Source organism: Microtus oregoni, unplaced genomic scaffold, assembly GCF_018167655.1.
Source record: "Microtus oregoni isolate MIOR12 unplaced genomic scaffold, Mior012 000087F_ref0000451, whole genome shotgun sequence".
Classification (NCBI taxonomy): domain Eukaryota; kingdom Metazoa; phylum Chordata; class Mammalia; order Rodentia; family Cricetidae; genus Microtus; species Microtus oregoni.
Genome location: NW_024544554.1, coordinates 2,209,429 through 2,236,349, shown reverse-complemented (window position 1 = coordinate 2,236,349; position 26,921 = coordinate 2,209,429). Strand labels below are relative to the sequence as shown.

Below are 26,921 nucleotides of genomic sequence, written 5' to 3'. Positions count from 1 at the left end.
CTGCAAACCGGCTCCAAATCTGCACTGAGAACTTTTGGTTCTCAGACCAAAAGTCCCTATGGCCACAATCCAATGTAGGCTTTTTTTTTTTTCATTTGTTTGAGAATCTTTCCACATATACAGATTAAACAAAAATGCATGGGCTTAGATACAGCAGTTAAGCATCGAAATTTCCAAATTTGTTGTTGCTTTTTTTTTTTCAGAAAAGGAAGAGAGAGGAGGGAAGGAACGAAAAGAAACTGGCTTTTATTTAAGTGGGATTTGCTGGGTTTTATTTCCCAGAGGCTGCTTGCGAAGATCCTGCCCTTTCTAAGTGGTCTGCCCCATCCTCGCGGAGTCAGGAAGCTGGGAGGCGGGCGAGCGCCCCCTGGTGGTCACGACGGAGCCGCACCGCGGACCGCGGGAGGGCGGGAACCACGGCCGGCCCCGCCCCCGCCGTCCCGGCCTCCGCTTTCCCGCGCGGCCGCGGCTGCGCCACTTCCGCTGCTCGGGCCGCTATGACTCCCGGACCCTGGTTGCTGGTGCTCTGGATGCCTCTCCTGGCCACTCTGCCCGCGGGCGCGGTGCAAGAGAAGGAGGAGGAGGCGGTGATGGCAGGTAACCCTGGCTCCGGGCAGGGGGGGGGGCACCCTTCTGGGCGTCAGGGTCACGCGTGGGCGCGGCCAGTCCCCGCCCCTGTGCGCGAGCATCCGGATGCTTCACGTTTTAATTCGTTCAGGACACACTGCCGAGCACCGGCGCAGCTGGCCCCTTGCCACCCGCTCTTGTCTGAACTTATTTTATCCGTCTCCACAAATCTCATGCAGCCCCAAACTAGAGGAGGATAAAAGCTTCAGAGTGACACCAGGATTCTGTCCCCGATTGGCTGCTGTGACCTGGGTGATTGGTCACATGCAAAATACTGCTGATGCCCCAGTCCTGAACCCCGGTGCATAGGAAGCAGCTGGGAGCTGCCCGGACTGTTTGAGTTGCTGAAGATCCTGGCTTACGAAGTTGTAGCTGCCAACCTCAGCAATTCCCCCACGAACTTAACATTTGTTTTAACCGCTCATGCATCCTTTAAAAGATTGCTTGTTAGCATTCTTCGTTGCATCAGCCACCCGTGGACTCAAGAGGGGCTGTCAAGTGTGGGACTTTTAACTGGATAAACTTCCCACACCGATAAAGTCGGTAGGGTGTCTAAGACAGAGACAGTGGCTAACGGGTGTTCAGTAAGCGGTTTCTAGCTCCTGCTGCACCTTGTGTCCCCGGTGGTTCTTGAGATTTTTACCCTAGACCAGGGTGGCCTCGAGTGTGCAACAGCCCTGCCTCGACCTCCCAAGCCAAGGGTTTTCAGGGCTGGCACACCTGGCTTACAGATTGGGTATTTCCTAGCCGACCGGTTCCCACTTCTGTTAAAGACACACCAGGACTTTCCTGCGTGGGAAGTGTAAGATGCCCAGGAGGTGATAAAACCTCAGTCTGCAGCTGAGAAAAATGGCGACTTCGGGCCCTACTCCAGAGAGTCTTTAAATGTGTGTAGGAGGTGACCACTGTCCTAGAGTGTTCAGTGACACTGTGAGAGCCCCTTGGTTGGCTGCCGCTACTGTCGAGGCTGTGGTTTTACAAGGAACCCCCGGATGAGACCGCGAGGCAGTACATGCCCCCACCCACAGGAAATGTATTTTTGAAAAAAAAGCACCGCAAATGGCCCAAAACTTCAGCTAGTACTAAACCTTACAGATACTTTTTCTCATAGATACATACTTGCCTTCAAGTTTAATTACAAACCGAGTAGAGTAAGAGAAAATTGATTGCTGCGAATGCAGTTATAATGAAATGCTGTGGGAACAGTTATTTGAACTGACATATTATTGTTTGGAGGCGCTTTCCATTCGGTGTTTTCAGACCCCGGTTGAACACGGAAAACTGCAGCTTCAGCCAGTGAAGCTGGTGTCGTGGGACACTGGTGGGTCCTGCCTGCCAAAAAGTAGGAGCCGTCCAGAGCGTGGGAGGCTTGCCTCTGATTGTTCCCGAGGCCCTTCCCAGCTCTGAGACCCTGCCTTGAGCACATACCTACGGCCATGGCATGAGGGACAGCCACTCTGAGGCCATCCTTCTGTCGCCTTATTTGAAGAAAAGGCAGACACTTGTCACGGGAGACAGGTAGTTGTCTGAGGAAGAGAAACGTCAAGTCAAGCATGACTCTTAGTTTGAAACCAATAGGTCAGGTCTACAGAAACTTCCGTCCTTCAGCTGAGGGGCCAGAGATGGTTCTCCCAGGCTTCCCTCTAACAAGGGGCCATTTTAGATTCACAGCTTGAAGTTCTTGTGTGGCAGGGAAGATGTCTCCTGAAGTGAGGATCAGACCATGCGTGCGCTGGGATGTGCTGATTTCTGTCCTCTTGTCACTGAAGGGCTAGAAACCAAGATTTATATTCAAATTAAGAGCAACAAATGGTGGTGGCCCACGCCTTTAATCCCAGCATTTGGGAGGCAGAGGCAGGCGGATCTCTGTGAGTTCGAGACCAGCCTGGTCTACCAAGAGCTAGTTCCAGGACAGGCTCCAAAGCCACAGAGAAACCCTGTCTCGAAAAACAAACCAACCAACCAAACAAACAAAAACAACAAGCAGGAGTTAGTCCAGAGAGACGTCGTTACTTCTGGAGCTCACACCTTTGAAAAATGTGAGTTTACCAAAAATACCAAGAAGATCCATACTCCATCTGGGACTATTTGGTTGCATTTGAACTCCCACAAGGACAGTTTGTTGACTTTTTGCGTTTTCATTTTTTTCCTGCTTATCCCCCATCCCGGAAGACTCAAGTCTAGGTTTAATGCAGAGAATGCCGCATGCGTAAGTGTCTGCTGTGTTTCTCTCATGATGTCATCAGGGGGTCATGGTGTCCGTGCTCCGACTGTGGAGGCCTAGGTCCCCGGAGGAATGCTGGTGAATTATTATTATTATTATTATTTTAATATGGAAAGTGGCTTAGCATCTGCTAGGGCTTGAAAAGTGTTTGTGTTTTTTCATTTTTGGAAGCGTCTATAAGTAAACTTCAGTACTTCCTGCTCCTAACGTTTTGACTGAAGATTTCTGCCATGTGTCTGACTAAACCCTTAAAGTTAAACACACTTGGACATTAAGGAGGCTAATAAGCAGGAAAAGCAGGAGAGGAATCATTTGCTTTTGACTTAGTAACCAAGCAGGTGACATGAGGCTGCACACACCTTATGTGTGCACCACAGAGTGCCCTTGCCCTCCGGGACTCGTTCTGACACCCCGATAGGTGAATGAAACTGCAGAGTTCCTAGTTCTCTGAGTGTCTTTCCTCCCTCACTGCCATGACACATAAATCAGGACAATGACAGTACAACAATACTATCAATTTACTCAACCGTCGCCTAAAGCTTATCAATTGCTTATTTCTGGAAATTTGATCTAATTCTTTCTTGAGCATGTCGACCCAAGGTAACGGAGGCGGTAGAAAGTGAGGCCACAGAAGCGGCAGGACCATGAGTCCCACACCCCATTAGCCGAACAGCACAAGCTTCGTGGTATTTAAAGCGATGAGACCTCTGTCTCATTGGTTCACATAAACCCGGCTTGAGGCCTTTGGGAATGCGATTAATTCCGTCTGCATGTTCCTTAATCTGCTGAAGGCTGAGGAGAAATCCAGAACAAGTTCTAACCAGGAAGTTCCTTATACAGCATACGCTGATGTCAGAACCAAGATTCCTGCCACTTCTTGGCCTCCAGTATCTGAGGAGGAGCAAGAAAGCTGGTCCTTAGCCGGAGGCTCTTAGTGTGGCCAGCCTTGTCCTATAGTGTAGGTTACACTGGTGACTTCACACTTGCCTCCCTGGCTGCGTGGGCTCTGGAGTAGGTGGCGTGGCACCGGCTGGCCACGGAGTGACACCGCGTGCCCGAGGTCTTCAGGGAATGCCCAGGGCCTCTCTTCTCCTACTGGCAGTTCCTCACGGAAGTTGGTTGTTTTCGCTGGCCGGGTTACGCTTGCTCGGGTAATCCTCTAATCCTCTCAGATTGCAACACTCGTACACACGATGAGCCTGAACTCTGTGGGATTCAGTAAATCCATAGAGAGTGAGATAAGATGTGCACGTGTGAGGCGAAGTCTGTCGTCGGTTGGCAGAAAGTAGCTGAGCGCAGTTGTGCCGTGGCTCAGAGAAGGCCTTCTGGAAAAGGTGGCATCAGGGCAAACATGAAAGCTATCGACAGGCGTTAGCCCCGCCAGGGTCTGGGGGAAGAAAGTTGCGGTGCAAGGAGACCTGAGGCAGGACTAAGCCGGTACTCTGAGGAGGGTCTGTGGGCTGGTTGAGCTGGAGTTGTCAAGGAGAGAGAGGTTGAGGAAGAGGAGGGCCTTTCAGAAGGAGGGTAGATGTTTCCATGGTGTTAGCAGAAGTGATTAGAGGGCGTAATTGGCCCTGAGGGACGCTTTATTTATAAAAGGCCTGTATGTTTTATGGGAAGAAAGGTTGTGGAGGAATCGTGGGCTTAGTTCTGGAGGTAGGGGGACCAACTGGAGTAATGAACGATGCTTGCACAACGGAAGCTTTGCACCCGCATCCACGCTTCGGCACTGTGTTTGCACACACCATCTTGCTCTGAAGAGCAACGGATGTCGAGCCGTTCAGGAGACTGTTGGCTGAGTTTTCAGTCTTGCCTGGTTCCCACCGTCGTTCAGTCCCAAAGAAATCACACAGAGGTCTACGTTAATTATAACCGGATTGGCCTAGTATCTCAGGCTTCTTATTTACTCGTATACCTTCTATTAGTCCGTAATTCTTATCTGGGTTAGCCACGTGGCTTGGTGCCTTTTTCCGGCGAGGCATGTCACATCTTGCGTCCTCTGCATCTGAGTCAAGACTGCAGACTGAAACTTCCCTCTTCCCAGAATTCTCATTGCCCCGCCTCTACTTCCTGCCTGGCTACTGGCCAATCAGTATTTTATTAAAAATAATGCAAGTGACAGGATAAAAGACCATTGTCCCACAGAAGAAGACAGTCTTGGGGCCCATTGGAAAGCCTTCATGATGGTAGCCTTTGTTTACAAGGTCAGCCCTCACGGGACAAGCTTCTACAGACCACGGATGCAAAGTTTTCTGTGAAGTTAATTCAGCCCATAAATAATGGGGCTCCCTAGGATAGGAGTTACAGGGAGAACCAATGGCGGCATCTCTAAGAACCCCCTCACACCTCCCATTCCCATAGCATAGAGCATACCTGGAGACAAAACGCCGTCTAAAGTTCTGGGACGCTAGGGCTGTGAACCTGCGACCCTGTGCCCTTCAGCTTCCCTGCTGGGACTTTCTCTTTTCCAGGGGTAAATGAATCCCTTCTCAAGGATTCACAGCACACAGTTTTCCATCCCAGCTGCCCCGTTTAGCTCTAGTCCCGTCTGGAGACCTCACAGGAGGTAGAGAGCGTGTGATGTGGGAAGGCCGGGCCTGAGACCTTCCGTTTGGTCCTCCAGCTCAACTGGCAGGACTCCCGGGGTGTGCCCCCGTGTTCTCACAGCCGCTTGAGCATTTCCTAGTTTTGCATCGCATTCTTTGACCTCCTTTTCTACAGCTGGCATTCGATGTCCTGAGACTGTGCCTTTGGGCATGCTGCCCCTGGCCTTGAGCTGTGTGCGTCTCGGCTCTACCCACGGATTCCTCCACCTTGGCCGCCCCACGTGTTCACAGCACAGGTTCTGCTGTCTCCTTTGGGGTCTCACGTCTACGTATACCCTACATTGTTAACTGCTGGTGTCCTGTGCTTAGCAGAGTCTCCCGAGGGTCCTCTTACTGCTTTGGAACCTGGCTCTTGACCTAGATTCTTAGGTTTTCAGCCTGGGCTCTGTGGATGATTTCATCTCTGTGCTCAGAGGAGCAATGAAAGGAGTCCTCACAGTAGAACGTCCTGGGTCGTTACATAACCAAGCTGTCGCTTTGGTGCTGCTGTTTTAGGAGGTGGGACTATGCCCATCCTCGCTTCCACCTGCCACAAAGGATATTCCAGGCCAAGGCAGGCCTATTGAGTTGAGTTGATTCAACATGATTTTCTAAATGGGTATAATGATCGCTAGTAACGATGGTTACCTCATCCTTACTGAACTTTGGTATAAGGGTTTATTCCAGCTTCATTTCCGATTCCCTTAACTGTACTTTGAATAGGGCAAAGGGCTTATTTCTCTGGGTAGCCGCAAGTATTCTCTGCTCCGGTCTCCTATTCCCGAGAGGCACTTCCTGTTCGACACACTGTCTTGGACTCCAAAGAACTTGGTTCAAATTTATACACAGCAGTGGTCTCAGAAAGCGAACCCTGTTTTTAATTCTTTTGTAGCGTTTATCACAGGTGTTAGAGGACCTGTCCCCTTCAGATTACATTGCTGAATGCTATATCAGTGTTATTTGTGCACACACTAAGCCTTACACGTCTCTATTCGGCTCCAGCCAAAGATCTTCTTGGCTGTCGAACTCTCTCTCCATCTTCTTTAGACCCGGTGAGAACTGACTGTATGTCAGTCTGTCGAGAACTGAACTAATCTCCCCTTCTTCTCAGAGCCCTAAGCGCGGGGTAGAAGCTCACCATCCAGAGACCGTCACGTCTTCCTCTCCCTTATCCACCGACTCTCCAAAGTGTGTCTCTTTCTCTCCCCAAGAGCTCTTGCTGTCCTTCCTTCCTCTTCGGTTCACGCCCTAAGAAATTGGGTCCTCTCCTCGCTGCGGGGCCTAGAGATGATAGATGCCTCCTCTCGTTGTGGGTGCCTCTGCTTGGTGATTGGTGACTGTGCTGCCCAGAACTGACTGGACGGTTGAGGGGAGTCCTTTTTGATGTCGTCATCCAATTCCTGCCACATTTGATACTTACCTGAAGTCCTCTGTCTTCTGCGTTCAGGGTGAAGTACGGATTCCTTATGCAGACGTGGCCATTGCTCACCTCCAGCTGAGGTGTCCCGATGGCTCCTGCATCTGCTCAACTCTCTCCTTGCTTCCTCACCCCTGAGCTGAGCCCCCCGTGATTTCGCTCATCTGATGACGCTCATGTTGGTTGTCTCTGGGTCACTGTCTTATCACTTACAACTTTTTCTCGAGTCTTCTGATGGTATTTCTCTCCTAAGAGGCTTCCGCTTCCCTTAACTCTTGGACCGAAGATACGCTGTTCTCTGCGCGTGTATGATGGTCATGTGTCACCTAGGAGTGCTGACTGTGGCTGTGTTTCCTTCAGACAGACCCTTGCTAGGCTGGGAAGAATGAAGGTCTCTAATGACCATGTAGAAGAATTTTGGGTCATAGAATACTACAAACTATGACAACCTCCCTTTGAACGCTTAAAAAAAAACCAAAACAATTACTTAGGAAACCCTAAGTTTATTTTTTATCTTTCAGCTCCAAGATGTAAATCTCTGAAGGAAGCAGACTTCATTGAAACATCTAAGCCAGACTGTTACTGCTACAAGCAAGAGCAAATACAGTGGACATACATGTGGTCGACGGTGCAGGTTAGGCTACTTTTACATCATGCCGTAAGAATGTAAGATTAAAACACACCACTTTGGGATGTAAAGATATATTTTGTATGACTCATAGCTGATGTATCAGGATGAAAGCTAACTCGGGGGGGGGGCAGACGGGGAATTGTACTAAAGGGGTGCAGAACTGGGAAGGTTGGGGACCACGGCTCTGAGGACACAAAGAGGCAGTAATTAAAAGTGATGAGCTCACTCACGGGGAATGTGATGATTCAGAAAGACTGGCTTGGCTGGGGAAGGAGTGCTGTAGGCCGAGGGATAGTCTGCCCTGTCTCAGGACATGATGTCAGCTTGCACCCTTCCTAGAGAATAAGATGTTTGAGGCTCATGCGGTTTCTGGTGCCACCATGCCCAGCATCTTGTACATTTTTCCCGGGAGCTTCTGGGACACAGAAGCTGCAGGAATCCGTCCCTCGCATCCCTGTTCATTCACTCAACTCTTTTCTCCAAACGGCTTCACAACTCCGACACCTCCTCCCGTCTCATTCTTGGCTGATGACCCTTCTGCTTCATTAAAAAAACGGAAAAAAAATATCCTCCGAGGGACAGGAAGTGGAGAGATTGTAAGAGCCAGAGGGGCTGAAAACACCAAGGAAACAGCTCTGAGCCAGGCGGGGTCCCAGCACCGAGAGGGGTAGTATGTACAAGCCCCTGTCTCCACCTGAGATGCTCTCCAGCTGACAGCCGTGGACAGGAGGGGTCAGTTTTCTCCAGTGGCGTCCCACTGGCTATACAAAGCACATTTAAGGGCAGGCCCCATGTCCAGCGGTAGATGGGCAATACAAATGACCTCAATGAATTTTTCTAGGGTCTATTATTATTATTATTATTATTATTATTATTATTATTATTATTATAGGTCTTTTGCTTATATATCCTGTTTTCCAATTCTGTGTTTTTATGGGATTTGTATGAAGGTGTGTCTCTATATGTGTTCCATGGTCTCTTTCTTAGGGTACTTTTTTCTGTTTGTTTTGAGTTTTTTCATTACTTATTTATTTATTTCAGATGGCCGTTTATTTTCTAATCAGAAAAACAAAAGGGTGTGGGTTTGGATGGGTTGGGAAGATCTGGGAGAAGCTGGTTGAGGAGAAACCATGATCGGAATATATAGGACGAGGAAAAAATATTTTCAATTAAAAAAAAATGTAAAAATAAAGATGGAGGTCGCGTAGGAAAAGAAAAGAAATGGAAAGAATCAGGAACGGCTGTGTGCTCGCTTTTTTCTCAGTACCCACCTGTTGGCTCCTGCCCAGACGCTCTGCTCCCTGCGCGTGGGGACGAAATGCCTGCCGGGGAAGAGATGTGTGGTTCCCACCCTCATCTGCCCAGGGCACTTCCTTCTCCGCTGCACGGCTCCTACAAAGCCTCCCGTCTTTCGCCCTGGCTCTTCTCATTTCTCTACTTCTCACTATAATAAAAACCCTCTCAAAAGCAGATGTCTGCCATTCTCCCATCTCTGACCACTTCAGTCACTCAGGCTTGCACCCCAAGGTTCCTAGCACCTCCATGTTGCTAACTTCAGCGTGAACTCAACCTTGTGACCCGTTGCCTCCGAGTCCCAAGTGCTGGGACTACCGCCCGTGCACTGTCACAGCTGGTAAAACGTCCCCCCCCCACCCCACCCCAAGACATCTGTAAACTAACACAGGTGTGTGGCCGCCCAGGACCAAATCTCTGTCCTGCGCTCTGGAGCCTTCTTGCCTCAGCCATTCCTGCGTTGGGCGAAGGGGAAGGTTTGATTCCGCCTGGACTGTCCCTGTCTTGTAGGTGACCGTCGCCAGTCGAGACCTGCTCAGATTTGTGTACATCACCGGAAGTCGCAATTGCCAGCATCCGGAAACCATCCTATCATTTGTCAAATGTGTGATTTATAACTTTTGGGCACCAGAGGAGCTTAAGGGACTGATCATGGTCTTCAGTCCATACGGAGAAACCGTATGCTTCTCCGTGAGGCCCATCGGGAGGGTGTCGACCTACATAGTGAGCGTGGACCGAAACAGTAAGTCTGTTGTCATTAGAGTTGACCGGACACTCAGTAAGTTGACTTTCCTGTTCTCTCTGCGACTGACACAAAATATCTGTGGTGTTTGCGCCTTTTTATTTCCAGATGTGGATCTCAGGCTCCTCCTCCTATTTGTGGCAGGCATTTTTCTCTTCTTTTCTGCAAAGACCTTGAGCCGGTAAGTGCCCATTTTTATACCCATAGTGCTCTGATTCAAAGGTGTATACGTTGTTTCTGACTCTGTGCTGAGCGTTTGTACACCACTGCATGTCTGTGGCTCCTCCAGAATTCACAAATGACAGGGCCGAAGCAGCATAGAATCTTTGGAGATACGCGCATGGTGCAGAGTGCGCTTGCGTACATTAGTTTATGTCTGTGAACTTGGTGCGACTCTTCCTGTGTTGTTGATTACACGAGCAGCATCCCTCGATTCGTTCTCGTGAATGCCGAGGTTCGTACTCAGGTTCTTGCTGCTAGGGACGTGCTGCCTTTCCCCGGATATTGGACGGGACAGATACTTGCTCCCTGGATGCATGTTGCCCTGCTATTTGTTTCTTGTAACTTTCCTATAAAAGCCACTCTCTCGCCAGTGTTTACTTCTTAACCTGCCCGGCCTGCTTCGTACCCGTAATCTCCGTCGTTCTCAGCCTTGTTCACTTCTAAGCTTGTCCTGAGGGTGTGGTCTGGTGTGTGTGGTGTTGTCAGCCAGCTTTTCTGACCGGGTGATGGATCTGCAGCGGGAAGAGGAAAGCCGAGATGCTGATGAGCAGGGCTGCTGTCCTGAGTCATCCAGCAGCCCCCACACTCGGAAAAGCCCTTTAGCTTCTTGGTATCTCGTGTTCCTCCTCTGTAAGATTTATCCATGGGTATCTGGGGATTCGTATGAAGCTCTCAGTCACGTCTTGCTGTGTGACAGGTGCATGCATTTTTGGATCACATTCTGAACACAGACGGTAACTCAGACATTTAACGACAGTCTATTGACTGAAACTTTCAAGTACTGATTTCAATTTAAAATGTGTGGAACGTGATTAGAGTTTTCCTTTCTAAATATGCCTTCCCAACTACTATTGCCACATTGAGCGTTATGATCTTTTTTTTCAGGTTTTTTATTTTTTTTTAACTGAAAGGGCGCTTGTTGTTGATGTGACTTTTTTCTCTGTCTTGACAGAAGCCCTGTTTTCTATTACTCTTCCGGTACTGTGTTAGGTGTGCTCATGACCCTAGTCTTTGTCCTTCTGATGGCTAAGAGACACATTCCAAAGGTAGGTAGGTATCTTACACGCGAATGAGTAGAAAGTGGGATCCAAGCTTTTACAGATACTGAAAAGTGAATAAAAGTTAACTCCCATTGTGACACATCTTAATTCAGGTGTGCCCCTCTGCTGTGTACGCGGACCGCAAAGTCTGTCTGCTTCTGAAAAGACGGTTTGTGTTTATTAGTGAGATATAGGATTATATCGTTGGGTGATATTTTTGTACCCTTTTATGAACTGTATCTTGGGAGAATGACCCTGAGTCTCTGGGGCATTATGTAATAGTGGTGCTACATCTGTTGTTTCTCCTCTACACCTTTTATAAAACAGTGCCCCCAAAGAATAAATTAATAGTAGTTCATGATCGCAATTCTGTGGCGACTTTGGTTAAAGCTCCAAATGCCAGCATTTTATATTTTTTCAGTTGTGCTAGCCAGCTTGGGGTGGGGGCTTGTTAAAATGTAGCTTCTGCTCCAGCAGTGGGGCCCAAGTCTGCATGCCCTTAAGCTCTTAGGTGAGAGGAACCGCGCCCTGGACAGCGAGACTCAGAAAGATTAGAGAAGTCCTCGCTTTGACTGGACCTAGACATTTCTAGAACAGAAAACTGGTTGGCTTCTATTTTTGTGAGAGTGAATGAACCAGTATATATATATATATATATATATATATATGTGTGTGTGTGTGTGTGTGTGTGTGTGTATGTATGTATGTATGTATATATATATATATGTATATACCGTGTCGCTGTTTCCTTCCACACACAGTATAGCACGTTTGGGGCGCTAATGATTGCTTGTTGGTTTGCTTCAGTTTATGTCGGGTGCCAGCTGACGGAAGACCTGAAGAGGCTGAACAGACTGTACGTATTAGGTGGGTAACGGCACAGAAGGGCCCTCTGTCGTCGGCTAGCTCGGGAAGTGCCAGCGGAGGACGTCCCACACGCCTCCATCCGTTTCAGTTTTCGTAGGATTTAAGGAGAGGAGCAATTAAAAATAACACTTTATCGTATTGTCATAGTTGGTGTTTTAGTTCATTTGGCTCCCATTTTGAACTCGTTTCCTCTATAACCTTCGTTTTTTATACAATTCATGGGATGAGTGAAAACGCTCCAGGACCATGGCCGAGCTCAGCCACATCCAGGCTCTGGTGTGAACACTGCACGAGGGGGCTTCCTCGTTGCCTCCCAGTTCTCTCTCTCTCTCTCTCTCTCTCTCTCTCTCTCTCTCGTAGCCAGTGAAAGCTTGGCTTTTCAGAAAGAGAAAGCAGGATTCCCATTTAATCCCCTTGCTTTGTGGTACAAAAACTCTTCGATTTTGTTAGGAAATAATGGGGATTGGAGCCCCATTGATATCAGGTTTCACGTACGAAGACAGTGTGGCTAAGGCAAAAGCGATTCATTCTTAAACACTTTATTTTTAGCCTCCTTTCCTATTATATTAAATTGTTTATAATTTACTCCTAACATGAAATATTGCTCTAAGTTCTTTACTCTGTGTCTCGAAAAAGCAAGAGCATTTTCTATATGACCAATATTAATTGCTGTTGTTAGCGCTAGGGATTGTACCCGGGTGGCATGTATACTCACCGTCTGTGTACCACTGAGTTATAACCTTAGCCTCACTAGTAAATGCTCAAGATTCATAACTGCATAGAATCACCTATTGCCCAGGTCGTATTAAGATCTGAGTTACCCTTGCAGCCTGGAAGTTTAGCCTGGACATGGCGCTGAACCCGATAACTCTCTCCATCCCTCCTGGCTCCCTTCATCACAGGGGTGTGATGGAGAAGCCACGCCAGGCAGCCTGTGCAAGGTCCAGTCTCTGGATGTTTGTGGCGCCCATTTTGGGGCATCATTTAGCCCGTTTATTTCTCTTCCGCATCTGCTGCAAATAAGAAACTGTTGTCAAGGTTTGCTGAGATACAAAGTAGCACTTGTGGCAGGACTCATTAGACGGAGCGTGCACATCCCTTCCGATGGCACTCCTCAGGTGTCACCCCGTTGGCAACGAAGGACTGAGTGTGGCTAGCCAAGGGTGGCGGCCGGATCGCCCCTCTGTAAAATGACGTTCTCTCTTAGTGCGGAGAAAAATGAAAAATAAGGGTTATAGCACTGTGTGAAATCCACTGTCTCACTTTCGACCCTAGCAACCACGAACCATTTGTCCACTTAGGACACTGGGCTTAAAAAAGATATGACTGTATATTATCTTATTTATCAGTACGTATCTTAAGTTATTACAAGTCGGCCTGTCGGGCTGGAACGCCCACTCAGTGGTCTGGAGGGCTTGCTGCTCTCCCAGAGGCCTTGGGTTTGTTCCCAGCACTGGATTGGTTAGCTTACAACTGCCTTCATCCACTTCCTGGCCTTGTGGGTACCACATGCACGTGGATGCAGCCAGACCAATAATCGTAAAACATCATTAGAGTCAGCCTGTGAGCTCACATACAAGGATTGATGAGCATTCCAGCCCGACAGGCCTTCATTAGGAGAAGGAAATTTCTTATTTTTTCTTATTTTTTCAAATTAAGGTTCTCTGATAGATGTTATTTTTCAGTCAAGGCTCTGCCAGATTTCCACATCAGTTCTCAAGTTCACGTTTCAATGCTCGCCCTTCTTCTGTGTCTCCAGGCTATTTCCTGGTTGTTGGGCTTTGTAGCTTTGGTGCCTGCTACTGGCACGGGCCTCTCACCAGTGAGTGGAGCAGAGGCCTTCTGAGGTGGACACTGCGGTTCCTCTCCCTGGTCCTGCTCTACATGGGGGCAGCCGTGCCTCAGTTTGCCTATGCCATCATGGTCCTCCTCCTGTTCTCCCGGAGCCTGCGCTATCCGCTGAGAGCGCTCAGCTATCTGAGGTGGTAGGTATCTTCTCTAACTCTGACATGTAGAGTTCTGTGTTTTATTTATTGTTTTGAGAGATACTTGGGGTTACATCATACGGGTAATTATGTTTAGTCTGGAGGTTTCGCTCTGAAACCACAGGAGGAAAAAGAGCTCTAAGCATTTGCTGCCATCTCCATTGGGTTCTGACACTAAGTACTCAGTAGTTAGAGCCTCACTAAAATCAGCAAAATGGCGTGGGCCCTGCCTAAAATTTCTACCTTTATTACACATTTCATTAGAACCAAGATTGCTGTAGTGGTATTAATTGTGCCATGGGATCAGAGTTAGGAGAAAATGTATCATAAATGATCGGAAGGAGTTACTTAGTTCATTTTGTTAAAGGCTGGCTTTGTTTTAGGTTTTATGTTTAAGGCTTAGGCGTTGTGAAAATACAGAAAGAAAGATACGGCAACTTCCGCTGACACAATGCTATTATGTGTTTCCATAGTCTGTACATCTGTGCCCGGCACACAGGTCGAGACAGCCCTGCTTGTGAAAGTGAGGTGTACGTGTGCAGATATAAGCATGCATTTATATATCTTCTGCCTTAAAAGACTGTGTGTGTGTGTGTGTGTGTGTGCCTGCCATGCTTGTGAGTACCTCGAATGGCCAGAAGAGGGTGCCAGATCCTGTGGCGCCGGAGTAGCAGGCAGTGGTGAGCCACCTGATATGAGAGCAGGCAACCACACCACAGTCCTCTGGAAGAGCAGTGTTGGCGTTCTTACCACTGGGCCGCCTCTCCAGTCCCCGCACTCAAGTATCCTATAAGTATGAAAACAAAGCTTGCTCAGGGACTGACGTGGTGTTAACCTGTGAATGACTTCATTTGGTTGACTCTTAATGACCCAGAGTGAAGCCTGGACAGATGTGTGAAGGGTTTTCCTGCCAGAGAAAGCCCTACCTAGCGCCATCATCAGGCGACCGTGCTGTCGGCGCAGTGAGTGAGGAGGGCTCTAGTCTGGTTCTTCATATGGGGGCTGGTAAGGGGCCAACCTATATGCATTTCCGTTAGTTCTCCCCATGCCTGCCTGCACAGAATGTGTACATCCAAGCACTCGGGTCCAGGCAGGAGCGAGGCAGTGGGTGGCCAAGAGCACTGTGGGAAACTCTGCAGCCCCGCCGCAAAGGCAGTAGTTAAAGTATTTAAAGGCAGGAGGAGCTGATGGTTGCCGTGTGCAGATGTGATGCTGCTGTCGGCCCGCAGATGCAGACGGGAATTCAACTGTAACCCGCCCAGTACAGATGTTGGCAGTTAATCTGATGAAAAATAGAAAACACACCTGAGAGATGAGAATTATACGTGCGACAGTGAGCACTTGGCTGGTGGGACAGACCCATCTGCGGTCTGGCACAGGGGGTAGGTGATCGGGGCAACTCCTGTAGGAGAAAACAGTCTTAGACACGGCTGTGGTCCACGCAGACACGTAGGAGAGTGAGGTGAAGGCTGGTAAATGGGTTAATGGTTGTGAGGAAGGAGACTCCATGGCAACGGGTGGCAGTGTGTCCACTGCAGCGCAAACATCAGTGACAGCCCAGGGTGCCCAGACAGGGGGATGGCAGGCTGAGAGGTACCAGTGGGAGGTCAAGAGACCTGGGGCTTCTATCCTTGCTCTGCTCTGGGATCATCAGAGGTCCCTCTACCAGGAGGAGGCTGGCCACTGCGGAGCCTCCCGGCCACCATCTTTGCCAGGCTGTGGCCCCAGGCATCCTGGGTAGAGCTCCTTTCTCCTTCCCTTAGGCACCCAGTTGTCTTACCAGTAGCAAGTGTGCTCTCGTCCTTAGCTGGGTGGCTCCGTTATTCATCCCTGGATCTTTCTGTAACAATCCATGCATACTGTTACAGTGGCTACTTTAAATTTTGCTAAAGAATAGTTCTATGGGGGCTGGAGAGATGGCTCAGAGATTAGGAGCACCGACTGCTCATCCAGAGGTCCTGAGTTCAATTCCCAGCAACCACATGGTGGCTCACTACCATCTGTAATGAGGTCTAGTGCCCTCTTCTGGCCAGCAAGCATACACACAGACAGAACACTGTGTACATAATAAATAAATAAATCTAAACAAACAAACAAAAAGAATAGTTCTATGAAAACCCAGGGACTAAAGCAGGAACTTACAAATTAAATAGACCAGAGAAAGAATGTCTTGATATCTGCATCAGACTCGCTGGTTTGTAAAAAGCTGCTTACATATTATATATATGTTAATGATATGTACTAGCTATTCTTTTGATTAGCTGCTGAGCAATTTGTACAAATGTCCCATTTCACCTACACAGTAACTCATGAGACTGTGATAGGACTGGGAAGAGATTGGCTAGTTCAGGCCGTGAGTGCACCCTCAAGCTGGGTTGTGCCCTGGTTTTCTGGGCCAGAGTCTGGGTTTTCCTGTTGGAAGCCCGGCCAGGTCCTCAGAAGAGGAAAAAGAAGCAGTCTCCCTGGTTCCTCAATCCAGCTTATCAACCATTAGCCGAACCTTCCAACGGAAGAGACGGTCTCAGCCCTCAAGGGAAAAAAAAAAGTATGTTTTTAACCCTTGGAAGTCTGTGTGAGAGGTAGATCTGAAGCCACCGCAGACATTTCTAAGGCCCACCAACAAATGTTATTTGAAACTGTATCACGAATATGTCCTTACTGGCATCTTGAATTCCTAAGTACAGATGGCTATATTATTGTGATATTTGTTACTTTTCTGACTGGGAAAGAAAATCTAGTCTCTGGCTTCTTAGTGCACCTGTAGCCAAAGATGAACTGATAATAAATTCTTTTCCACTCTGCGTTGGCGGGCTCCACCACTAGGTGGAGCAAGAGCCCACGGCCCAGCTTCCTGTAGCGAGCTGTGGATGTCCCCCATGATCTCCATAAAAGGACATACTAAACGCTTGTTTCTGTTTGTGCCAGAGAAAATCAGCAGGCAAAGAGTACGGAAGCCAGACTTCTTGTCTAGTCGTATGATTAGGAGTCACTAAAAAAAAAATTATACTCAACATCTCAATCAGAAATTGATTCTCAGAAGCCTTAGGAAATTGCTATGATGTTCAGAGAAGACAGTAGGCCCCTGCCTGTTCCCGCTCCTCAGTCATAGGACCGTGGAACACATAGGGTGCTGTACAAGGAGTTCAGAGGTAATATTGTTGATGTCTAAGATGTGTATTTTTACATCATAAGGATTGGATTGGACGGGACTATGACAACCAGATGTCATGTGTTTTAGGAAAATGAGGCCATGGTTCATAAGAGAACCTCCAGTCATGAAGTATCTCACCGAGGACGAGTACAGGGAGCAAGCTGAGGCTGAAACAGCCGGCGCTCTGGAGGAGCTGCGCCGTGCCTGCTCCCGGCCTGACTTCCCTTCCTGGCTGGCTGTGTCCAGGCTCCAGGCTCCTAAAAAGTGAGTCCTGCTCTGGCCGCGGCTCATGCGCTGAGTGGTGTGAAAATCACACATTTCTGCTTAGCAGCAACCTTCTCTCTTGGTTACGCCTTATGTCAGAGTTGTGGGAGAGCATCTAAGGCCTGAGGAAATATGGCCCTCAGGTGGATGGGGTGAGGCATTGACACTGAGGTCCGAACATCACACCACACTCACAAGGGGCAGGGAAGAGATGCATGAGTGACTGGATCCGTCCGGCTGTGGTGGGGGGCCTCAGAAACCCGCACACATCCCCCCTTCCCCTGCACGGCTGTCTCAGCCGACACAGTCAGGTTCCACTGAAGGGGACAAGCAGCGAGGCGCATGTTGTCTTTCAGGTGAACCTCTGTGACCACCTTCCCTGTTTTAAAATTTCACAGGTTTGCAGACTTCATTCTCGGAGCGAGCCACTTGTCCCCCGAGGAAGTCAGCACACACGAGAGGCAGTACGGCCTTGGGGGCGCCTTCTTGGAAGAACAGCTCTTTAGCCTTCGTGCTGACAGTCAACCTGCAAGCTGACTTCAGTGTGGACGAGGGATCGGGTAAAAGGCAAAGATCCTCGTACAGTGGGGCAGTGGGAAAAGCGTGCACCGCTAAGGAAAACAAGCCATGCGAGTGAGGAGAAGCACGCAAGCGTGCGGAGAACTCGCCTCGGGCAGCCCGCTTACTGCCCCGTAGGTGGCATAAGGACCCTAAGAATCATTGCCGCTTGCCCCAAATGAAGACAACTTTTGTTAGAACAGCGGGACTTTAGGACAGTAAGCAAGGTCAGATACCATCCCAGCGCCGGGCTCTAGCTTCTATCTTGATGCCGTGAAGCTGGCTCAAAAGGCTGCCTCGTTCTCTCTCCATTTCTTGATAGCAGTGTTTTCTAAGGTGCACTCCGTGTGGTACTAGTTAGGGCTGATAACGGGTTCCCGCGCCGGCACGGTGGACCCTGTCCCACCTAGCAGGTTCCTCCATCTTCAGCGCAGTGAAGGCATCATGGGTCTGAACCGCAGACATCGTGCACCAGGGCTGCAGACTGACTGACCAGAAATCATTTTCCATGAGATGAATAATTGTTAGAACATGCTTGGAGGTTCGGGTTTGAGAGGTGTGTCCTCAGCCACCTTGGCCGCGCGCCAGCCCTGGTGCACCCTGAGACTTGGGTGGACGACCATCTTCAGACGGAGGGTCGGGGCTCTGTCCTCAGCAGCCTTGGTCTCACCGTGTTGGTGCCTCCATTTTTGTCTATGTTGCTTTTTTTAGAAAAAAAAATGACCAATTAGCTATTTAATAACTAACGGAAAAAAATTTCTTAGGATTATATTTAATGTTTTCACAAGATTTCATATGCAGACAGATTATAATTTTTGTACTTTTATATATTAAATGTGAAAGCAGGTAGCCATGTGTGACATTGAGATTTATTTTTTAAGCTGCTTTTATATGTTTGCGATGGTTTCTCACAAAACAGATTTTGATGCTCTTTTTTTTAATAGAGAGAAAATGTTTGTTTCTTGATCCAGGATAAACTCCAACATGCAATAAGCCACTAACTGGTTCTACCCCAGAGAAAGGAGCAAAAACGGGTCTAAGGATTGACAAGGGCAAGCATTCTATGAAGGAGGCGCTGGCCTGATTCTCTGAGCACCAAATGCAGGCTCGTTTTTGTTGTCTTTGTTTTTGTACTGCAATGATAAAAACATGAGAAGCCGTCCTGTATAAAGAAAGGCGCGGTGAGGGGGACATAAGAAGTGGTCACTGTCGTTTCTTGAGAGCTGCGAACTTCATGGAACTTTCTAGATTGACTCTCACATGATCTCTTTGAAGCAGTCGTCAGTGGTCCTGGATCTGCTTTCCACAGGCACATTTAACATTAGGAGTCTTGTTCCTTTCCTTAGAATCGTTAACTCAGGGCAGTCTGCGCCTTTACAGACTTTAAAAAGCCAAAGAATGCGGTGTGGGAGAGGTGCTCAGTGGATTCCCTGCCTTGCAGAGGACCTGGGTTCCGTCTCCATCACCCACATGGCGTGGCAGTTCCGGGTGATCTGATACCCTCTGACTCCGCAGGCACCGGGCGTGCATGTGTCGCACATACATGCACGCAGGCAGAACACTCAGGCATAAAATAAAGCTTTATTTATACAAACTGTCAAAACGACGTGCCTCTGTTCATCTTGGCACCTGACCGTCTTGCCGGTATAGACGAGCGTTCTGGCATGATTTGGCCACAGCTTACTCTGGTTTTCCTTTTCTGTACCTTCATTTATCGGTGCTATATTGTAACGTGTCGGGCGTGTCCAGTGCTGTGCGTGGCTGTGTTCACCCCTCACTAAGCGGTCTGTCTAATATTGACTGTGTTTGTGTGTGATTGACACGGCAGCACCCGCTGCTGCGCCCGCCCACACCGCTGCGCCCGCCCACGCCGCCATCCTGAGCCACTGGAGACCGTACCATGAGGAAGCAGCTCCAAAGGAGGCGAGCCCCCGCAGCCACAGTGAACACAGTGGCAGTCTTTCAGGGTACTGTTTCCGCACTTAAGTTTTGGAAGGAATCATGGATCTGTCCAATTGTTCTGTGAGAGGCCAAACAATTAAAGCATTTCTGGTAACACGTTTGGTGGCTTGTGCCATTGGCCTGTGTCTTTTCTCACTCGGTGCACCAAAGGCTGAAGGATTTCTGGATGGGTAGTCACGGTTTTCCTTTCCTGTAATCGTCTCTCACAGAGTAACTCGGGTCCAAGGGGCCTTGCAGAAGTGGGAAAAGTGGAGGCCATGAAACTTCCCACAGGTGATGTCTTCCTGTTGGCTGTATGCCATCTAGTACGGCAGTTTGCACTACAGGAAGAGGTTTAAAATTAGAATCCAGTTCTTCAGAGACACTAGCCACAGGCCAAGGTTAAGGGTACTCGTCCTGGTACCGCAAAACCAGAGAATTCTACAGTCTTCTGGAAGTTCTGTTAGGCAAGGCCGTTGCTTGGGATGCTGAGTTTGAATGTGTTAGGGATTGTCTATTAGTCCAGAATAGAAACAAGCACACATAGGTTTCAGGCACCCACGACTCAGGGCTGGGCTGTGTATGGCTTGTATTGATGCAAGGAACAAGTGGCCTCCCCTCCCACGAGGATGGAAAGGTTGTCCCGCCCCCATGAGGATGGGAAGGTGCCCCTCAGGAGGATGGGAGGATTGTCCCCCCCCCCCACGAAGATGGGAAGGCGGCCTCTCCCACGAGGATGGGAAGATTGTCCCCTCCCATGAGGATGGGAAGGTGCCCCCCAGGAGGATGGAAAGGTTGTCCCCTCCCACGAGGATGGGAAGATGGCTCCTCCCACGAGGATGGGCAGGCTGCTGTCACTAAGAATGGAGCCCAAGTCCTGGCTCTGGCTGTGGTCCCACAACAGGCTCTGCTAGCCTCAGAATCTCCTATTTTGAATGAGGGTGGTGCTGTGTACCATGAATGATTAGCTCAGCACAGGGAACACTAACCAGGGGTGAGCTTCTGTTTCTGCAGGTGCTTCACTTACCAGCTACGCTGGGGGTGATTGCTTCAGGCGTGGTCCCAGGAACAGCTGCAAATGACCGGTCCTGGCCACCACAGCAGGGTTACTAGGACAGCAAGGTCACACTGTCCACGGCTCTGACTTTTCGGGTGTGCTGTCTTTTGGAGCGTACTATTAATCTGCTTACGGCTTTATAAATAACAGCAAGCCAATCAGGGTCCACACAGAACCCGGCTAACTGTTCCTGCAGGCTAGGGGAACAGGACAAGTCGTTAGAGCCGTGATTACCAGCCTGAGCTTTGACACTTCTGTTTCCAGGGCTCCCCAGAAGGGTTATAGAACTCTCAAATCAGGTTTACTTTGAATTGACTTTAATGTCTTTAAGTGGTGTATGGCACTTTTAGGACAGGAAGAAAAAAGTGACAAAGTCCACAAACTCGTGAAGGTGTCAGCTCAGAAGGCTGGAAATGCCTGCATTGCTGGATCAACGCTCGCAGTAAACATTGTGTATCAAAGGCATGGTGAGTTTGGGGTTATTCATCACAGAGCAGAGGATTTACACTCGTTTGGTCACGTGGTTTTCATTTAGGAAATATTTAAAAATGGTATTTACTTTTTATTTCAACACGTCCACTGGGCATCTCCAAAAACGGCAGGGCTTTTCAGAGAAATGAATCAGAACTGTAAACACAAGATACAAGGTTCTGGCTCCCTACCGTGGGTTACAAATCCACACGCTCTACATTCAAAGGTGGGGCTCAGCCTGGCCCCCACTTGGCTTCTGCAATTTACTCGAGCACAATAAATCCGTCCGATTTTAAAGGTCACTTAAAACGAGTCATGGTGATTGACAGGTACAGTACCGTTCAAGTGCAAAAATAACCACCTGCTTAGCGCTTCCCATCACTGTGAGCTGTGTCACCTAGGCGCAGAATGAATCCTCCTAGATGTGGAGGCAGGCAGAGCCGTCACGGGGAAGCCGTCACTCAGGGTCAGAGGTTAAGGCGACCTTCCATTTCTGACCTTTCTCTCACGTTCATCCTCAATGCCCTTAGCTCAGCCACAGCCACCACCCCCTTCCACCGGCCTCCCAGACAGCCTCTCCTTTCCTTGCAAGCCCGATGTCTGGTGGTGAAGGGTATTGCTGTCACCCAAACCTAAAAGCTCCAGTGTATGACTATGGTTTGGGGGAGAAGAACAAACTTTAGATTTGTTTCTGAAGTCATGAGATAAGTCTTTCTGGTTCCCACAATTCCCCTTCCTGGCTTCCTGTTTAGTACTTCACAAAACAGACCTAATCCATGATTTTTGAACACAATGTCCTTCCCCCAGGCACTTAAATCTTATCCTTCTCTTTGTAGATAGTAAGTTTTAACTTAAGGGATCCTTAGGAACCCAGTGAGGAAGCCAGGTCGCTGTGAGACAGCGACAGGCTGTCACAGTAGCAGCTGCACTGGAAAGCCCACGTCCATCAAGTCTTGGGACAATGACTTGGACGGATTCTTTGCCATATCCTCTCAGTTTTGCTCATTCTCCCAGCCCACTGAGACAAAGGCCTTTTAAAGCTCGACGCTATGCAGTTGTAACAGCTCTGAGACCTCCCTTCCCTACACACCATATGCATATAAAAATATATTTGCTAGAGATGTGCAAAGGTCAGCGAAACTTTGAACTTTTCTAAACAACAACAACAGAAAAAAAAGCGTATGTTCTACTGACTTCCATCTGGTTCCCTTTTAAATAGGTCTTCTAATTTTTAAAACGCTTTTCTTCAAGACAAGTAAATTCATAGGTACACTCTTCATCTCTCTTTGCACCGAGACCCCAGTATTTAGAATAAATAATCAGAAGAGAGAGTTGATGTCACGGGTCACCTGGAGACCTGTTCGTTCTCCTCACTTGGTGTGAGTTCTGCTTCCCACCCTCAGACCCTGGCAGAGGCGTTAGCTCAGACCTAACCCACCAAGAGCAGGAAGTCCTCACCCACCACTGCTCTGAGTCTCTACAGGACCGTAGCTCATGTGTGCGTGGTTCCACAGTAATGAGTTTAGCTACTTAGAAGCATGTGCGGCGCGGTGCTCCCCTCAGGGAGGCATGTCCAGGGTGAGGGTCTCGCCCTCTGAGTCCTGACTGAGGTGTCTGGTGCCATGCAGGGTGGATGATGATCAGGGGCCCTTCAGTGTTCTCCTGCAGTGGGCTGAGCCTGCTGCTCCCCACTTTCCTCTACATGGGGGGCAGTGCTGGGGTGAACGGAGCTGGGCTGCGGTTGAGATGCTGCTGTGTCAGGGAATGGCTGGTTTCTGGGTGGGTCAGAGCGAGTCTCACGGGGGACGTGCTGGGCTCCACCAGTTGCAGAAATTTCCCGATTCTCACTGGTCCCCTGGAAGGAAAAAGCAGAGGTGCCATAGTGGACGAGAAAGAATACATCCAACCCATTATACACATTTTCAAGTAAGAAACAATAAATGTACAGCCATCTCTCGTAAAGCCCCACTTCTGGAACCAAGGCAGGAATGAAGGGTCAAGATAGACATCTTACCTTTCGTTTCCTTTCCTAGGTACAACTGCCAGAGCCGCATGAAAAACACAAACACTGTAAGCAGACATGCCTATGGCTAAAGGGACGTCTTTCTCGGTGCTCTCGTCACCAACAGGCAAACAACTTACATTCATAAAGATTTACTGAGTACCCAGCTCTGGGGCAAGTCATGAGGCCAGGGCCACAGGATGCCCGAATGCCGGTCACCGTCTAGCGGTGAGCAACGGAGGGCCCTCAGCCTCAAGACAGCGGGCAAAGAAACCCTGACGTACATGCGGGATGTGCAAATAAACACAGAAAACTAAGGAAGACAGAGCAGGCGTGTGAAGACGCTCTGTGAGGCCAGCGGGGAGGGAACTGAGGCACACACGCAAGTACGGTCACGTAAGATGGCACCAGCGAGGGGCCAAGTCGGGGGACATGGCTTTTAGACATTGGCACGTGCCACCTCCATTTCCTATGGTTGAATTAAAATGTTTCCTTTCATTTCATTTATGAAGGAAATATAATTTCTTCATGACAACGCTATGCCATAGCTGTTAGTTCTTATCCATTTTAACTCTTATTTGAATGAACATTAATCGAATTTCATGGGGGGGTGGAACGCAAGCCTTCGTGCTGCAAAGGCGCTGGGCGTCTCTGAAAATGAAGGTGAGTTCACCAGTACTGAAGCATCGCCTCCCGGGAGCAGGGCACCCGTTCCCTGTCTCACCTTCCCGCTCTGAGGTCTGGAACCTCCGGGCGTCCTTCCGTCTCTCACGCCCAGACTGGGCTCCACAAATGAGTTAGGAGGATTTTGCCCACAGTGGCATGTTTGTGGCTCCCAGCAAAGTGTCAGTTTCGGTAAAACTGGGCAATGACTTTACAGTCAGTTAATAAAGCCAAGATTAATTAGGGTGGTTGACAAATTTGCCTTTTTTCATATGACGGTGTGTGTGTGTGTGTGTGTGTGTGTATGTTTTTTAAGTTGGTACATGGGTACCTGCACGTGACTGCAGGCGTCCATGGAGGTCATAAGATTCCTTGGAGCTGTGAGCCCACCTGTCAGGGACGCTGGGAACCAAGGGCGGGTCATTTGCAAAGACAGTGGCCTTGGCCCAGCCATCTCTCTAGTCAACTGCAGTATGTGAGATTTTTTTTTTTTTAAAGAAATTACTGTCTGTCTTTCCTCTTATTTTTTTTTCTTTCTGGGTTATTTTTTAAAGATCACATTGACCTGTTCGTTTGTTTTAAAGTATGTGCAGGTGTGCAGTGGAGTGAATACGGATGTCTGGGGATGACTTATGGGGCTGGTTTGCTCCTCCCTCTGGGCGGGTTCCTGGGATCTGTCAGGCGTGGGGACAAGTGCTTTCACCCAGGGAGCCATCCCGTTTGCCCTCCTCCTCTGGGTCCTTTAAGCTACTGTAAACATAAGAGCTGACTGTTGCTTATCAAGAAAAGATTAAATATACCATGGGGGAGGGGTAGGTAGAGCTACCGCCCTGACCAAACTATCCACAGAGCCTTGGTCTCTCTCCAGAGTCAGGAAGTAGCTTTGTTCATATAATTGATGATTTTATCAGAACCATCTGACTTTTCTCGGGAGAGACTGCTCTTTAGGGACAAAAAGACTCTGCTTTTTACCTCTAGTGAGGCCTCTCAAAACCCACACTTCACTTAGTCGGGTAGCAGACAGAGCCATACCAGACAGATTTAGGGGGTTAATTTAGCAGCTGGTACGCGTAATGATGCCCCTGGAAGTCTGAAATTATAGATATATAAGCTCTTCCAAACGTAAGAGCTGTGTATTCTGGTTACAACTTGCGTTTCCTACTGTTGGAACATAAGATAAGTATCCAAGGCTGGAATAGATTTACATTCTTTTTTAGAACCACCAATTCATTTGGGAAGCCTCTCTGAGCTCCATAAAGAAAGTTCTCTTTCTGGTGGGACCTGGTGAGCTTCTGTGACAGTCACCCCCAGACGACTAGAACCCTCTGTCTGCGCGTCTGTTTTCCACCAGGCTTTCTGCGCGTTCTGAGGACTAAGGAGGAAGCTACAGTGTACAAGGCCAGCAGAGGCTACCTGTAAAGGCTGGATCTCCGATGCCCGGCTGTCTCTTGTCAGTTGGATCATCTCCTTAACCTGGTAGAGGGCATACACAAAGGTCACCCAGGGAGAGGAGCTGACCCCCCAGGCTGGTTTGTTTACGTCCTCCTGTTCTTCCTGGTGCTTGGTTTTCTTGGGCGGAAGTCTGGGCTCAAGGCGAGGTATGACATCTTCGGCCTGTTGCTGTACCAGGTCGATGGTTGCTATGGGAACGGGGCTAGAGGGAACAGGAATCCTTTCTGCCAACATTGTCTTGTCTAGAGAGAAAAGTAAATGTTAAGATTATTTTCAGCCTTTTCTACAGGTTTATAACAAAGAAAATGATCCTGGTGTTGTGTGGTGCTCTGCTCGTGGCCCGAGGCTGAGAACAACCCCCACCAGTCTTGCTCTTGAGAAGCTCAGTGAGACTCAAACGCTCCTCTGAGGTTCTGTAATGAGCCTTGTTTTCTCTTTCCAGAAGGAGAACAGCCCCGAGGCCAGGGCTGTGGGAAGGATGGAGGCCCTAAGACAACCAGCTCTGTACTGGCTACAGTGCGATCAAGAACATGTATATTCTATTGTGACCTTATCGTCAAAAGCTCTGCATGACACGTTCAGTCATCTCCGTCTGATGTCACCTTCCTCCCTTTAATTTAATTTAATTTAATTTTTTAAAATCAGGCCTGGAGAGATGGTTCAGATGTTAAAGGCTAGGCTCACAATTAAATGTCCAAATAATTGATTTTTTAGATGTATTTATTTTTTTTATTTTTTTATTTTTTTTTTTAGTTTTTCGAGACAGGGTTTCACTGTGGTTTTGGAGCCTGTCCCGGAACTAGCTCTTGTAGACCAGGCTGGCCTCGAACTCACAGAGATCCGCCTGCCTCTGCCTCCCAAGTGCCGGGATTATAGGCGTGCGCCACCACCGCCCGGCTTTAGATGTATTTATTTTTGTGCGTGGTATTTGTAGGCACAGGAGTGCCATGGAACACGTGTGAAGGCCGGAGAGGCCCACTTGAAGGAGTCAGGTTCTCTGCTTCCACTCTGTGGATCCCTGGGCTTGAACTCGGGTTTCCAGGCTTGGCAGCAGGTTCCTTTACCAGCTCCTCCTTCCTTTCTGTATGATGATTTCAAGAAAGGCCATGCCTTTCAGGAGAAGCATCAACAGACATATTTTTAATGAAGGTAAAGATATCAAGATTAGTAAGAGCACCCTTAACCCTAGCAGTAAATTACCATACAGCCTTGTATGTATTTGCCTTAAATTTTAACGCTCGTAAGAATTCGGGGGAGGGTTAAAACTCACGCTTCCATGGCACCTTGTGGTGTTACATAAAACAAAACCCAGAAGCCGGGCAGTGGTGGTGCACGCCTTTAATCCTAGCACTCGGGAGGCAGAAGCTGGCGGATCTCTGTGAGTTCGAGGCCAACCTGGTCTACAAGAGCTAGCTAGTTCCACGACAGGCTCCAAAGTTACAGAGAAACCCTGTCTCAAAAAAAGAAGAAGGAGGAGGAGGAGGAGGAGAAGGAAGAGGAGGAGGAGGAAGAAGAGGAGGAAGAGGAAGAGGAAGAGGAAGAGGAAGAAGAAGAAGAAGAAGAAGAAGAAGAAGAAGAAGAAGACTTTTAAAAAAAGCACAGAATTTATTTTGGGGGGCTGGAGAGATGCTCAGCAGTTAAGAGCACTGACTGCTCTTCTAGAGTACCCGAGTTCGATTCCCAGTACCATATGGCAGCAGTTACAGTTATGTCTGTAACTCCAGGATAT

General features: G+C 48.7%; 2 protein-coding genes across 4 annotated transcripts in view; one reads left to right on the top strand and one right to left on the bottom strand.

Annotated features, from left to right (window-relative positions):
- The first annotated feature begins 497 nt into the window (after window positions 1-497).
- On the top strand, window positions 498-18,403 carry LOC121442201 (nuclear envelope integral membrane protein 2-like). Its single transcript, XM_041643671.1, has 9 exons — window positions 498-597; window positions 7,375-7,487; window positions 9,288-9,519; window positions 9,628-9,700; window positions 10,694-10,791; window positions 11,589-11,648; window positions 13,408-13,633; window positions 16,872-17,048; window positions 17,447-18,403. Exons 1-9 carry the CDS (start codon window positions 498-500, stop codon window positions 17,583-17,585), a joined length of 1,218 nt encoding a protein of 405 aa, XP_041499605.1. The 3' UTR covers window positions 17,586-18,403.
- Window positions 18,404-20,904: 2,501 nt separating this feature from the next.
- LOC121442189 (major facilitator superfamily domain-containing protein 6) overlaps window positions 20,905-26,921 on the bottom strand; it is a 65,422-nt gene continuing 59,405 nt past the window's right edge. For 2 of the 3 annotated variants that reach the window (XM_041643631.1, XM_041643632.1), the window contains exons 6-7: window positions 25,154-25,434; window positions 20,905-22,930 (exon numbers count right to left, since the gene is read on the bottom strand). In XM_041643631.1, coding sequence (XP_041499565.1) covers window positions 22,727-22,930; window positions 25,154-25,434 — 485 coding nt within the window. In that variant the 3' untranslated portion in view covers window positions 20,905-22,726. Of the gene's footprint in view, window positions 22,931-23,089; window positions 23,115-25,153; window positions 25,435-26,921 lie in introns of all 3 variants that reach the window. The other variant, XM_041643633.1, reaches the window with a different exon arrangement.

Excerpts from the sequence above, each read along its gene's own strand:
- LOC121442201 (XM_041643671.1), top strand. The coding sequence starts at position 498 with ATGACTCCCGGACCCTGGTTGCTGGTGCTCTGGATGCCTCTCCTGGCC. Across the intron at positions 7,488-9,287 it reads ACATGTGGTCGACGGTGCAG|GTGACCGTCGCCAGTCGAGA; the intron begins GTTAGGCTACTT and ends CCTGTCTTGTAG. Across the intron at positions 9,701-10,693 it reads TCTGCAAAGACCTTGAGCCG|AAGCCCTGTTTTCTATTACT; the intron begins GTAAGTGCCCAT and ends CTGTCTTGACAG.